General features: G+C 39.7%; 2 protein-coding genes across 3 annotated transcripts; one reads left to right on the top strand and one right to left on the bottom strand.

Moving 5' to 3' along the window:
• Positions 1–1,226: 1,226 nt before the first annotated feature.
• Positions 1,227–5,972, top strand: plekhb1 (pleckstrin homology domain containing B1). Of its 2 annotated transcripts, none has more exons than XM_034127012.1 (6): positions 1,227–1,491; positions 2,231–2,383; positions 4,340–4,442; positions 4,681–4,720; positions 4,801–4,891; positions 5,364–5,972. In XM_034127012.1, the coding sequence occupies exons 1-6, from the start codon at positions 1,455–1,457 to the stop codon at positions 5,495–5,497; spliced, it is 558 nt and encodes a 185-aa protein (XP_033982903.1). In that variant the 5' UTR covers positions 1,227–1,454; the 3' UTR covers positions 5,498–5,972. The 2 variants fall into 2 exon arrangements, with proteins under 2 accessions (XP_033982903.1, XP_033982902.1); XM_034127011.1 differs by having other exon boundaries at positions 4,662–4,720.
• A 727-nt stretch (positions 5,973–6,699) lies between these two features.
• LOC117479898 (lathosterol oxidase-like) lies at positions 6,700–14,543 on the bottom strand. Its single transcript, XM_034127013.1, has 5 exons — positions 14,486–14,543; positions 13,030–13,247; positions 12,231–12,363; positions 10,426–10,526; positions 6,700–8,519 (listed from the first exon to the last, which is right to left on the bottom strand). Exons 2-5 carry the CDS (start codon positions 13,237–13,239, stop codon positions 8,088–8,090), a joined length of 876 nt encoding a protein of 291 aa, XP_033982904.1. The 5' UTR covers positions 13,240–13,247; positions 14,486–14,543; the 3' UTR covers positions 6,700–8,087.
• Positions 14,544–15,528: the final 985 nt, after the last annotated feature.

Below are 15,528 nucleotides of genomic sequence, written 5' to 3'. Positions count from 1 at the left end.
ATGTACAACCAATGTTTAGGCCTCTGGGTTAGGCCTACACACTCTACCTATGGGTGAGTTACAGTGATATAAAAGGTTTATTTATGGTTTATTTTAAATAAATACAGTTTGAATAACAAAATTGAATCGAACAATTTGACATTTTTCCTCTTTTATTTTTATTCTGGAGGATTTTGTGCCACATTTTATAAATGATAAACCAGGTATTTAATAGAAAGATGAATTCAGTTGATGCTCAAAACCCTGCTTTGATCGTTTTATGATAAACATTGTTTGTCTAACCCTAACCCTTAGCGTCAAGTACATTCAACATACAAAAAAAGCGACATTTGAAAAAACAAAAACTATAGATTACTTCACTGCGGAAAATGTGACACTGCTTTTGAGATAAGAAAATACTATAAATTCATAATCAGGTGACCAATAGGAAAGCAGTGTTTCCTCTAAGCCACATGTGTCAAACTCAAGGCCCGGGGGCCAAATCAGGCCCGTGGTGGATTTAATTTCGGCCCGCAGGATAACTTCTAATTACTATTAGATCTGGCCCTCCGGTATATTGCACGCACACCTTCACTCCATCCTGAGGGTCTCCTCAGCTCAGAGCCTGACCCCAAACATTGATGACCTTGCACCCAAGATGAGATGCCAAGTATCTGAACTAGCATCACAGAGCAGCACACTGAGTTCACATGTTTCCTTCTGCACTTTCTCTCGACAACAGGGCATGTTTGGTTTTCTCTTTGAGGGAAATAGTTTTGTTTAAGCTGTTGTTGGCCTGTGGGAAAATGTAATCATAAGAAATGACTCTGCAGATAGAGCCATAAGAAATTAATGCTACTGATTATTTAAAGTTTAATGTTGTTTTAATAGGCAATAATCTAAGCTTTGTTAGTTCCAGGTTTAATATGTGCAATAAATTCATTTCAGTAAATGTTGCAATAAACATTGAACCAGTCCGGCCCTCGACTAGTACCCATTTGTTTTATTTTGTCCCACTGTGCATTAGAGTTTGACCCTGCTCGAAGCTATAAAAGGAAACAGCAGCGTCACCAGCAGTGAATCAACCTGCAGACATAACCACACAAATAGGTTAATCCTCATGTTGTTACCTGCAGGGATTAACTTGTAAAAGCTCGTATGCGGACAACGACTAATGTGACAAGTCCTATGTGAGTTCAGTTTAAGAGCAAGCATTTAGTAATGTAAAGAAGACGTAAAAACAGTGAGTCAGCAGGAGAAGATATTCCAGAAACAGTCAGGAGGAGCGGCCGAAGGGTTAATCCAGAATGATCCAGTGAGTCAGAATTAGTCCAGATTAACGCAGCGACTCACCGTCTGAGAAGTGAATACAAACACAGACAGATGCATTTCAAACAAGCTGTTGCATATTTGAGAGTCTAAAACTCCGATTTGTTTCTTTAACTGGATTACCATTATTTAAACTGGGACATCACATGGCTCTGCTGAGGTCAGGCTGGCTTTGGAGACAGAGTGAGTATTTATTTATTATTTGTTTAATATATATATACCCCTAATAGTCCGACAGAGGGGACATTTACATTCTGCATTTGACCCATAGTGTTAGGAGCGCTGGGCGGCCGTTATGTTCTCACCTCTTCAGAACTGCTTTAATATGTAATTAATGTTGTGTTTTAAGTGTGTTGTTTTTATAAATGTTTACTCTTTAAAGTGTCTTTGAGTTTCAAGAAAAGCGCTCGATAGATAAAATGCACAATTATTATTATTATTATTATTATTATTATTATTATTATTATTATTATGTATGGCGCCCGGGGAATACATGATACATCCAGGATGCTTATTGGTATATGTCATTGAGGGGAAGTAAGAATTGATTGTTATGATAAAAAGCACAATTCCAATTTCTCACATTTATGGATTATTAGTTTTTTCTTATAGTTGAAAATGTTTCTTCAGGAAGCTGAACATCAGAGCGTTTGTCCATTATGTTTGACAACAACATCCTGGGTGTAACAACAACATTCCCAATAAATCAAGATGCTTTTTTGGCTCTTCTTTTTGACTCGTTCCCAATGAAAGCCTGAACTGAAGTTAAGGTTTAACGCTGTTTAAGAAGAAAGAAACAATAACTAGAGCTATCTGACCCCAGCTCCCCCTCTTTTTCTTTCCCTCGGATATCGTGAATCGTGTATATTGCTATTCTTTTGTAAATGGTGCTCCCTGACGCTCCACTGTGTCTCTCCTCCAGCTTCTGTCCTGAAACGCTGGAAGTTGAACTGGTGCGACCTTTGGATCGATGGGAGTCTTTGCTTCTATAAGAACGAGAGCAGGAGAGACCTGGAGCACCGAGTCAGCCTCAAGACAAGGTGTGTGGACGTGAGGTCAGGCCTGGAGTGTGGAGGTAAGACATGCTAACCCATACCCAGTGGTGCAGTGATGACGTATCTTTGTAGACTCTAGTAGATAGATAGTATCTTTCTGGTTCCCTCCACAACACGGCAATGGGATATTTCCTTTGGATTTCGGATTACTGCAGAAAATAATCAATGTTTATGATACTTAGACGTTTTGTTCAGCAGGATAATCTCCACATATTAACACCACTTTATGATTTCTGAAGTAAAAAGCTAATGTTGGGCTATAAAGGAACTACAGCACGGTCACATGACTTCACGTCACCACCGCTAAGCTAAAGGTGGCTAATGTTAGGCTATAAAGGAAGTACAGCACGGTCACATGACTTCACGTCACCACCGCTAAGCTAAAGGTGGCTAATGTTGGGCTATAAAGGAACTACAGCACGGTCACATGACTTCACGTCACCACCGCTAAGCTAAAGGTGGCTAATGTTGGGCTATAAAGGAACTACAGCACGGTCACATGACTTCACGTCACCACCGCTAAGCTAAAGGTGGCTAATGTTGGGCTATAAAGGAACTACAGCATGGTCACATGACTTCACGTCACCACCGCTAAGCTAAAGGTGGCTAATGTTGGGCTATAAAGGAACTACAGCACGGTCACATGACTTCACGTCACCACCGCTAAGCTAAAGGTGGCTAATGTTGGGCTATAAAGGAACTACAGCACGGTCACATGACTTCACGTCACCACCGCTAAGCTAAAGGTGGCTAATGTTGGGCTATAAAGGAACTACAGCACGGTCACATGACTTCACGTCACCACCGCTAAGCTAAAGGAGGCTAATGTTGGGCTATAAAGGAACTACAGCACGGTCACATGACTTCACGTCACCACCGCTAAGCTAAAGGTGGCTAATGTTTGGTGTGATGACCATTTGTAAATGCGCCATTTATTCACACTTTTCTCTCACAATGCAATGTACACAGAAAATGGAGCTCTAGAAAACCTTTCCAAACAACACATCTGGGACTTATCTTAATTGCACTCACTTCTGAAACCACAGTTTGATTGACATCCCATTTTCTGCAAGTATACAAAAGTTCTCATAATAATTGCACAAACAGTGTTTACTAAAAGATAAGTATGTCATGTATATAATGCATACAATTAGTATTTAGTATGGAACTGGGACACAGCTTTTGTTTGATGATTGCTCTGCAGGAGCTGTTAGCAGCGAGGCAGTCTGAGATTCATTTATAGGAACAGATTCTTCAGAACAAGACAGAACGTCACTATCCGTCTTCAAGCAAGAATAACAACGAAAAACTTAAAGGGGCCCTATTCTGCTTTATGGTGTCTTCCCTCTCCTGTAGTGTGTTTTTATAGGTTTTAGTGCATGTAAATGGTCTGCAAAGGATAAAGTCCCTGTGTTCCCTCCAGAGGCATGTTCTCTCCAACACTAACCTTTGTTTACTTCCTTAACATAATGACATCACTATGGAACACTCGCTCTCCTATTGGCTAGGGCTTCAACACCTTGTTCGTAGATAGATAGATAGATAGATAGATAGATAGATAGATAGATAGATAGATAGATAGATAGATAGATAGATAGACTTTATTGATTTATTAGGGCTAAGGGGCGGGACATCTCTAGGCGGTTAACCAATCACAACAGAGCCGGCCAGCTAACCAAGACAGAGGGTGTTCATTCTTAAACCGTACTAATATTGAATCAGTCCAGTCCTTCGTTATCATTCCAGGTACAGATATAAAGCTTTACTCTAACCCTTTAATCATTGAGACAGAACTATATATGGATGAAAAGGTCCTACAAGGTTTCACTTTTTATTAAGCAACTCTCAAAATGACCTACACTTAAGTATAAAGAGACCTCGCTCTTTCTCTGATGTTTTGAGTGATTTAACACAGATGACAACATGCATATTTTATAGTGAACTGCTCCTTTTTATAAAGTGTTGTCTCTCTCCAGGAGCGTCTCCTCCAGAGAGTAATCCCAGGGAGAACCTGATCGTGGTTCAGCTCTCTAACGGCTCCACAGTCAACCTGTGTGCTAACAGTGAGGATGAATCCATGTAGGTTTCTTCACTTCTCTCATGTCATTATTAGCTTTCAAACTAGCTTTCAAACTCTGATCAACAATTAGGACTACAGTCTATGCATTTGGTTTTCTTTGTCCTGTTCGGATTTTATGTAAAGCGTCTTTGAGCATTAGGAAACGCGCTATAAAAATCCCATGTATTATTATTATTATTATGATGTCTTCTGCTCTGCTTCACTTTACATCTTCACAGCTTATTGTGTTTCTTTCAGAGCGTGGAAACTGACTCTGCTCGACACCAGGAGAAACCCAGTGAGTTTTATTCAAATAAGAAAAAGGTCATGATCTGCTTAATGTCAGAGCTGTTATTTAAAACCGTTCTCTCTCTACAGGTGTTTCAATACGACCCATACGAAGACTCCTACGAAGCTATCCCCATCAACAGCTACCACACGGTCTACATCACACCTGGAGCAGGACCAGGTATGCTGAAATAAATAAATAAATGAAGAGACGCCTTTCAGGACATTATTTCAGAGAAAAAATAAATAGTGATAATAGTGACTGGAGAAAAGCCGGTTTATTTCGGGCTATTTATAATGGAAACTGATTATTTATTGGTTACATTAGCAATGCATGGAACAATTCGTGATCAATGAATGTGTAATATAGTCTAGTTGTTTTATATTGGTTCATATTTAGCAGGAAACAGGTAGACCTTGATCATATGCAAATGTGCCCAAAAGCAGTTTAGTCCAACACATGCCTGTCTTTAAGTTGTGGGTCATAATGCACACCAGGTAAAGGTTATATCACCTGAAATAGTAAGAGTGTATGGTGTAAGACAAGATGAAGTCATACAAAAATCTGAATTGGAAAACGTATTTTTTTTATCGTGGGAGAAATTCAGAGTTGATTTCATGGAACACATAAACATGAAATGTGTTTCCTTCAGGGACGCACCAGGTTCTGGTTCAGAGGGACCCGTTCGACGGGGTGATGGAGCGCATGGCTCTGGGTTTACTGGCTGGGATGGCAGCAGGGACGGCCATGAGGTCCTTCCTCTACATGCCCTTCTTCTTCTGCTGAAATAACCCCCTCACTAACAAGGAAACACTGCATGCACCTGTCTCTGCTTTTATATCAGATGTTTCAAATCATTTCTGCTGTAACGCTGCTCTTCTGGTTGTTCTGTCTTTATGTACACGTTAGCATTAAACGCTTGAGAAGCTGAAAATATGCTTTATAGAAACACTTAATTCCTGAGAGTAAAGAACATTGGATGTACCGATGAGCATTTGAAAACGCCATGAAATTATGTTTGTAATTCTTTAATTTGCTGCCTGAATTTTACACTGAACAGTTTGAAAACTTGTATTCTGTGCTTGTGAATACTTTGATGTATTAAACATTTAAAAAGGGACAGTTTCTAAATCATTGCCTGGTTGCATCGGACAGTGCATCTGTTCACACACACACTCTGCCATTGTTGCCTGTTCTTGTTCACAGTGTGAGTTAAGGGTCAGAAAGGCAACCTCACATCAGCTGAAGAAGACTTTGTGAAAAAGTGGATACTCAGATCTTGTACTTGAGTCAAAGTAGAAGTACTCAGATCTTGTACTTGAGTAAAAGTAGAAGTACCAGATCTTGTACTTGAGTAAAAGTAGAAGTACTCAGATCTTGTACTTGAGTAAAAGTAGAAGTACCAGATCTTGTACTTGAGTAAAAGTAGAAGTACTCAGGTCTTGTACTTGAGTAAAAGTAGAAGTACTCAGATCTTGTACTTGAGTAAAAGTAGAAGTACTCAGATCTTGTACTTGAGTAGAAGTAGAAGTACTCAGATCTTGTACTTGAGTAAAAGTAGAAGTACCAGAGTGTAGGAATACTCTGTTTCAGTAAAAGTCCTGCATTCAAAATGTTCCTCAAGTAAAAGTAGAAAAGTATTCTCATCAAAATATAGTGAAAGTACAGTAAAAGTATTCATTGTGCAGATTGGTCCATTTCAGAATAATATATATGATATGTTTTATAATGATTGATCATGAAAGTGTTCTCAAAGCTGGTAAAGGTGCAGCTAGTTTGAATGTCTTTGTATACTGCAGGGTAGCTTGTGGATTTACTCCAGGTGGAACTAAAGTCTGATTTAACACTTGATTATATTTCACATCATTCATCCACATCTGGGAAGTCACTAAAGGGATTAAAAACATGTGAAATGACTCCTTTAATGGACAGGAATGAACCCTCACTCTCAATGAAAACACATTTAAAAACGGAAACCGTGGACAAAGTATTCATCATTATTATTTATATCCAAAAAGGTAATTGCACTTAGTCAGTCAAAGCACATAAAACAGCAACAGGAGGAAAGGTGTTTTATTCTCACAGTAATGATGTTATCGCCTCAACAGACAGAGAGAGAGAAGACATGACATGAACAGGAATCTGAGGATTTCATCTTCTACAATTTAGAAAAATACCTTAAAGAAAGGTGTTCATTCTCTACATTCTAAGATTCAATATGAATTAAAAACCCCAAACTAAGTGTTAAATCATGAAACTCTTAATCACTGACACAGCTCCTCATGTCTCTAGCACAAAACCATTATTTATTACAGATGATGTCCGTCTGCTTCTTGCTTGTTGGCTTTGTTTGGCGCGTCAAAGAATATATTGATCCCAAAGCCTGCTTCTAATTAAATCATGCTAACATGCTACATGCTAATACATCCAAAGGGACTTACAGTACTTTGACTTTTTATTTTAATTTAATTATTTAATTATTATATAAGTATTTAAAATCTCACAACAGCATATTTGGCAGGTATAAATGCGTTTACATTACATTACATTTAGCTGACGCTTCTATCCAAATCACAAGAACGAAACACATGTTTGAGCATTGAAACAGGTGGATTTTCAGTCTAAGTTGGAAGAAATGTAGACGTTCTGCTGTCCTTTATATCAACGGGGAGTTGTTCCACCATTTTGGATTCAGGAGAGCAAACAGGAGAGTTTAAAACCACTCGACAAAATGAAAATCTGCCCAAAGATCGACGTCAACCCATTGAGAAACCCTATGTTAGCGATGTCTAGACTGAAGTAACTCCTACAATTAAATACAGAGTTAAATCCCAGAGGAAATGTCCGTTAAAGGGTCTTAAACATAGTGTATTCAGTGGTTGTATTGTTATGTTGTTTCTTGTCTTATTACACAAAGAAATTACCAGTTTGGACCAGTTTTACACACGTGTATAAACGTCGGCCAATTTAAAACTCACAGGTATTTTTTAATTTGGGTTATTTTTAGACCGAAGCAATCTTTTGCGAAACCAATTAAACCTAAAATACTGAGTTGAATCCCAGATAAAGGGTCTTGAACATGTCGTCTTTAGTGACTGTTTTGTTAAAAGTCTTTATCCGTGTTTATTCTCTTAATATTCGTCCTTGTTGATGTTGCCAATGGAGCTGCAGGGATGCAAGAACAATTCAGACTTGGTCCGACAATAAAGTATTATCATACCGTATTGTACCGTATCATATTGTAATGTAGTGTATCGTAGCGTACCATTCAGTACCATACCTTATCGTGTCATATGGTATTTTGTTGAGGAGTATCTAAGTTCAGCCCATTGTCTTTACAAAAATAAACATTTTTAATCACCACTTGTCTTTAAAATCACTCCTCTTTACTCCCTCTCCCCTTCCCTCTGTCCTCTCCTAACTTCCCCTCGGCCTGCAGTTTCCGGATCAGATCGTGCGGCCCCTTCCCCAGCAGGGCGGACGGGTGCCGGTACGAACCCCCCAGACGGTCCCACAGCGTGAAGTACTGCCCGTAGTTGTAGTCGAAGAACAGGTGGTGGTCTGTGTGGTGCGCCGACCCGTTGATGGCGGGGGTGATAGCGAGGGGGATCCGGTAGTCCCCGTCGTGGATGGAGATGGTCCAGATGTTGACGAAGACGTAGAGGCCGAGGTAGAGGACCTTGTGAAGCGGGAACATAAACGGGTAGATGTGGTACGGGAGGCCCTGCATGAAGCCGTCCACCGGGTGGAAAGCGTGGCTGGCGAACGGAGACGGGATCTTCCAGACGTGGTGAGGCTTGTGGAACAGCTGCGAGAAGAGATTCAGAAGAGTCAAGGTTCAGTGAAGTTGTTGGTAATTTACAGTAATAATAAAGACATATTCAGATCATGTTGAGGTTCATATCAGTATGTAGTGTCTCTACTTTAAAGAGTCCTCTCCTGCTGATGTTCAGGTGTATATCAGTATGTAGTGTCTCTACTTTAAAGAGTCCTCTCCTGCTGATGTTCAGGTGTATATCAGTATGTAGTGTCTCTACTTTAAAGAGTCCTCTCCTGCTGATGTTCAGGTGTATATCAGTATGTAGTGTCTCTACTTTAAAGAGTCCTCTCCTGCTGATGTTCAGGTGTGTATCAGTTTGTAGTGTCTCTACTTTAAAGAGTCCTCTCCTGCTGATGTTCAGGTGTATATCAGTATGTAGTGTCTCTACTTTAAAGAGTCCTCTCCTGCTGATGTTCAGGTGTATATCAGTATGTAGTGTCTCTACTTTAAAGAGTCCTCTCCTGCTGATGTTCAGGTGTATATCAGTATGTAGTGTCTCTACTTTAAAGAGTCCTCTCCTGCTGATGTTCAGGTGTATATCAGTATGTAGTGTCTCTACTTTAAAGAGTCCTCTCCTGCTGATGTTCAGGTGTATATCAGTATGTAGTGTCTCTACTTTAAAGAGTGCTCTCCTGCTGATGTTCAGGTGTATATCAGTATGTAGTGTCTCTACTTTAAAGAGTCCTCTCCTGCTGATGTTCAGGTGTATATCAGTATGTAGTGTCTCTACTTTAAAGAGTCCTCTCCTGCTGATGTTCAGGTGTATATCAGTATGTAGTGTCTCTACTTTAAAGAGTCCTCTCCTGCTGATGTTCAGGTGTATATCAGTATGTAGTGTCTCTACTTTAAAGAGTGCTCTCCTGCTGATGTTCAGGTGTATATCAGTATGTAGTGTCTCTACTTTAAAGAGTGCTCTCCTGCTGATGTTCAGGTGTATATCAGTATGTAGTGTCTCTACTTTAAAGAGTCCTCTCCTGCTGATGTTCAGGTGTATATCAGTATGTAGTGTCTCTACTTTAAAGAGTCCTCTCCTGCTGATGTTCAGGTGTATATCAGTATGTAGTGTCTCTACTTTAAAGAGTCCTCTCCTGCTGATGTTCAGGTGTATATCAGTATGTAGTGTCTCTACTTTAAAGAGTCCTCTCCTGCTGATGTTCAGGTGTATATCAGTATGTAGTGTCTCTACTTTAAAGAGTCCTCTCCTGCTGATGTTCAGGTGTATATCAGTATGTAGTGTCTCTACTTTAAAGAGTCCTCTCCTGCTGATGTTCAGGTGTATATCAGTATGTAGTGTCTCTACTTTAAAGAGTCCTCTCCTGCTGATGTTCAGTGTATATCAGTATGTAGTGTCTCTACTTTAAAGAGTCCTCTCCTGCTGATGTTCAGGTGTATATCAGTATGTAGTGTCTCTACTTTAAAGAGTCCTCTCCTGCTGATGTTCAGGTGTATATCAGTATGTAGTGTCTCTACTTTAAAGAGTCCTCTCCTGCTGATGTTCAGGTGTATATCAGTATGTAGTGTCTCTACTGGGACATGTCTCCATGCTTTCATGTTCAAAAAGCAACCTCTCCCCGTCACCAAGCAAAACACAAACACTGGCAACTTTCATCGGTGCATGTCAGCTTATCTAACTGGCCGCTGCATCCCTAAACGTGACTCAATGGTGCCAGTGAAATGCAAAAATAGTGTGCAGTGGAATAAAATATTGCTAATGATAGATAAATATGTGAACTGTAAACAGATGAACTGTGTGTGCTGCAAAACCAAATGAAGGTGAAGACACTTCACACAGCTCAGTTGGTCATATTGTGTCGAATGAGTTAGGTGTTGATGTTAAATGCATTGTGTAGCCTGCAGGAGAGATGAGCCAAACAGAAACTACACCTGTCCTCACCTTGTAAATGAGCCGGTGGTGCAGGAAGCGGTGAATCCAGTAAATGCACATATCAGTGAAGAGGAGGAAGGAGATCATACTGAGGAAGAGCCCGGGCCAGCCTGAGAGCAAACATGTCACACACCATGTCACACACACACCATATCACACACCATGTCACACACACACCATGTCACACACACCATATCACACACCATATCACACACCATGTCACACACACACCATGTCACACACCATGTCACACACACCATATCACACACCATGTCACACACCATGTCACACACACACCATGTCACACACCATGTCACACACACACCATGTCACACACACCATATCACACACCATATCACACACCATGTCACACACACCATATCACACACCATATCACACACCATATCACACACCATGTCACACACACACCATGTCACACACCATGTCACACACCATGTCACACACCATGTCACACACACCATATCACACACCATATCACACACCATGTCACACACCATGTCACACACACCATATCACACACATACCATGTCACACACACACCATATCACACACACACCATATCACACACCATATCACACACATACCATGTCACACACACACCATATCACACACCATATCACACACATACCATATCACACACACACCATATCACACACCATATCACACACATACCATGTCACACACACACACCATATCACACACCATGTCATATCACACACCATATCACACACCATGTCATATCACACACCATATCACACACCATATCACACACACCATATCACACACCATATCACACACTATGTCATATCACACACCATATCACACACCATATCACACACACACCATATCACACACCATATCACACACCATGTCACACACACACCATATCACACACCATATCACACACCATGTCATATCACACACCATATCACACACCATATCACACACACACCATATCACACACCATATCACACACACCATGTCACACACATACCATATCACACACCATATCACACACCATATCACACACACACACCATATCACACACCATATCACACACATACCATGTCACACACACACCATATCACACACCATATCACACACCATATCACACACACACCATATCACACACCATATCACACACCATATCACACACCATGTCATATCACACACCATATCACACACCATATCACACACCATATCACACACCATGTCACACACATACCATATCACACACCATATCACACACCATATCACACACACACACCATATCACACACCATATCACACACATACCATGTCACACACACACCATATCACACACCATGTCACACACACACCATATCACACACCATGTCACACACACACCATATCACACACACACCATATCACACACATACCATATCACACACCATGTCACACACACACCATATCACACACCATGTCACACACACACCATATCACACACCATGTCACACACACACCATATCACACACCATGTCACACACACACCATATCACACACCATATCACACACCATGTCACACACACACCATATCACACACCATGTCACACACCACACCATATCACACACCATGTCACAGACCATGTCACACATACCATATCACACACCATGTCACACACACCATATCACACACCATATCACACACCATGTCACACACACCATATCACACACCATGTCACACACACACCATATCACACACCACTGAAAACAGGTTACATTCAGGGTGTTTAAATGTACTGGAAGATGGTCAAATCTTTTTCTCCCACTCACCCAGCGGAGAGTCGTGGACGTTGTCGTACAGTTTGCTGTACCCTCGGACTTCATAGAAAAACAGAGCCACAGTGGGGATGCTGATCACAGGAAGTGAGGTCATCGCGTATTTGATCTCTCTCCGAACCTGATTCTGAGGGGGATTGAAAATAAAATAATAATTTGTTAACTCAATAAATAACAGAGGCAGAAGTCACTCCTCTATCTATGTTATTATGGATTTATTGGCACTTGACAATGAAGACAAATCCAGAATAATGCAAGCCTTAACTTTTCTCTTCCAAATCAATGTGTACCTTGACCTTACTGCGTCACAACAACTCGTTATATTTCAATATGAACTGATCTCACTTAAGGTCTGAGTATTCTTCAAACAACGTGCTTTTATGGCCTGCTTTTCAGCTTTTGCCAGGTGTGCAGATGAGTGCCAGTGGGCCGAGTTTCAACTTCCTTCTCTAGGGATCCATTTTATATTCGCAAAACTATTTAATGCATTTCGTTCTTCTTACATTTAGCTGAGACTTTTATCCAAAGCTACGTACAAGAAGAACATTCAACCCAACACATAGTCCAGAATAATGTAGGTAAATTAAATTAATCAAATACGCTGATCTAGTTTAGCTGACCGGCTCTGTTGTGATTGGTCAACCGCTTAGAGATGTCCCGCCCCTTAGCCTATCAGGTACAATGTGTTGGAGCGCTAGCCAATAGCAGCGCGGGTGTTCCCCAGTGATGTCACTATGTTCTGGAAGTAAACAAAGGAGTCCAATGGAGGCGTTTTATTGTACGGGCTCTTTACCTCGAGGAACTGTGGGTGTTTCATGAGATTGTGGTCGAAGATGAAGAAGTAGCTGATGGCCCCGAGGCCCAGGTAGAGGACGGCGGCCCCCAGGTTGGTGAGCACCAGCAGGCTGAGGATCTGCCTCAGAGCGCCCTCCTCAGGCCAGGAGGCTGGGAACACGTAGGGGGTGAGGACGTAATGATCCGCAACATTCAGCACAAGATCCATGGTGAGATCTGTAACGAGAGAAAGAGAGCACACACTTTAAAAGATGTTGAGGACACTACATTTCCCAGAAAGCACTGCTGTTAGTTTGAATTGAATTTGTTGATGAGAAATGATACCTGGGTTCAGTCCATTCAATATTTTTACACCAATTATCAGATGTTTTTAGGTTTTAAAGATAGCAGATCAACTGTATTTTGTTACCAGTTGAAAGACATAATGAGCTAACTTTAATAATCAGAATAATCTTTGTTATAAAACAAACCTTTATCTACATGTCAGTAAAAGACTAGGTTTTATTACAGCTTATAGCTTATAAAATATGTCTTTATATGTATTAAACTGAACAAACTCCATCTGCTGTTGACACAAATAAGATAAGTGGACCTGAATTGAGACTTTCTAAAATGTATTTTAAAGAATACATGTCTTAACATGTATTAAAAGAGAGAAATGCTAGATTTCTACATAGATTTGAGATCTAAAAGTCATAGCCAAATAAAAAGGCCAACTGCTTTGCAAAACTTTCCACTCTGTCTTCTTCAGTGCAATTATACTGTTACATGTATTAACAATTGCAAACCCTCTTGTTAAGGATTTCTCTGGATATGGAATATATTTTATTAGCAAATCATATCAAGACGATAATAATCATTATAAAAATAACAATACAATAAATCTTGTATTATTATTAAATGTATTAAAAAAAACAAGACATGTCATTGTTTCCTATGCACACACTTCTTGTGAAGTTAAATATAGCATTTTGTCTTGATCCAAACACGTTGACACCTTCCTTTAAAACTGTGAATGTTTCTCTAACACAAGCATTGATACAACTAATATAAAATGATGTGTGTACTGTATTTATTGTGTATGCTGGTTCTGATTTATTGTGCAGATGGACTTGACTTCTGGATTTGGCATCTGATCCCTGGAAAGTGACCATTTTCCAACACTTCACAATTGTATCACACAATGCAAGCGATTAATACAATATATACAACACATTTTAAAGACACAAACCATATAAAATACACCCAAATACACATTGATTATCTGCAGGAGCAGCTACATTACATCTGTGACTGATATCATATTTTATGTAACGTTATTCCTGACTCACCGTTACGTAAAGGTAAATATATGTATTTTATAAGCATTAACGAACACCACGTGGTATTAAAAGGTTATTAATAAAGTGCACTGTCTTTATTTTAATGTATATAAAGTTAAATTCGCACTGTACCTTGTGTTTGTTGCTCGTATTCCGGTACAACAGTGAAGAGGATATGCACTAAGGTAAAAGCGAGCAGGCGACCAATCACAGCGGAGTTTACCTTTACGTCATATAAGTGGCGTCCAATCAGCGCGCAGTTCCTCATCACGGCAGGCTTGTTATGGTTTCTGATTGGCCCACTGGTGGATCTGATCATGGTGCTACAGAAACAGCTGGAGCAGAGGCCGAAACGCCCACAGATTGTTATAGAAACGCAGGTTAATGTTCCTTAATATGTGTTTTTATTATCTTTAAATACATTTATAGCATTAATTATAATGTGCTACTGGCTAAAATAAAACACAAATGCACTCAATGCTCGATTTTTAACCAAACTTCCTTTACAAACGTATGATTTTTCGGTTCTCTCAGGTTAATCTGGATCGAAATAACCTTTATTTAACAAACAAATGATGTCAATGTAAGTGTTATGTGCACCTCTTTAATTCGGCCGATTCATTTTTTAGGTTATTCTTTATTTTTGACAACATTATTCTGGTATTTCCAGTCTCATTTGTGTTTATGTAACTTGTTTGCTTGTTGAAAGGTGATGTAATTTCCTTTCTTAACGTTATTATTGAGTCATTGCAATGCAGAATATTCCAGAACAGGCTTATTAATTGAAAACACATCATTTTAATGTATTTAGATTGGGGATTCTTAACAAATTAGCAAGACTAAACTACTTTTGCATGATTTCTGAAAGAAGTTTGGTCGCACTGTTTCAACACTACGTTTGCCTGTTAGAAAGGTGATGTAATGTCCTTTTTATAACGTTATTATTTAATCATTGCATTACCGAATTTTCCAGAATATGTTTCGTGATTGCAGAAGCGTACTATTAAGTTATTTAAGTAATGTTTTTTTTTAGCAAATCAGCTTGGAAAAAAGATTTTTGACAGATTTCTGAATGAAGTTTGGCACATAAATGCTACACTATAGGCTTTATTGCCAAGTAGGTTCGTTTACACATACGAGGAATTTGTCTTGGTATTCATGGTGCATACATAAAG

Source organism: Trematomus bernacchii, unplaced genomic scaffold (assembly GCF_902827165.1).
Source record: "Trematomus bernacchii unplaced genomic scaffold, fTreBer1.1, whole genome shotgun sequence".
Lineage (NCBI taxonomy): Eukaryota > Metazoa > Chordata > Actinopteri > Perciformes > Nototheniidae > Trematomus > Trematomus bernacchii.
Note: the sequence above shows the minus strand (reverse complement) of the source record. Positions and strands in the feature narration are given on the sequence as shown.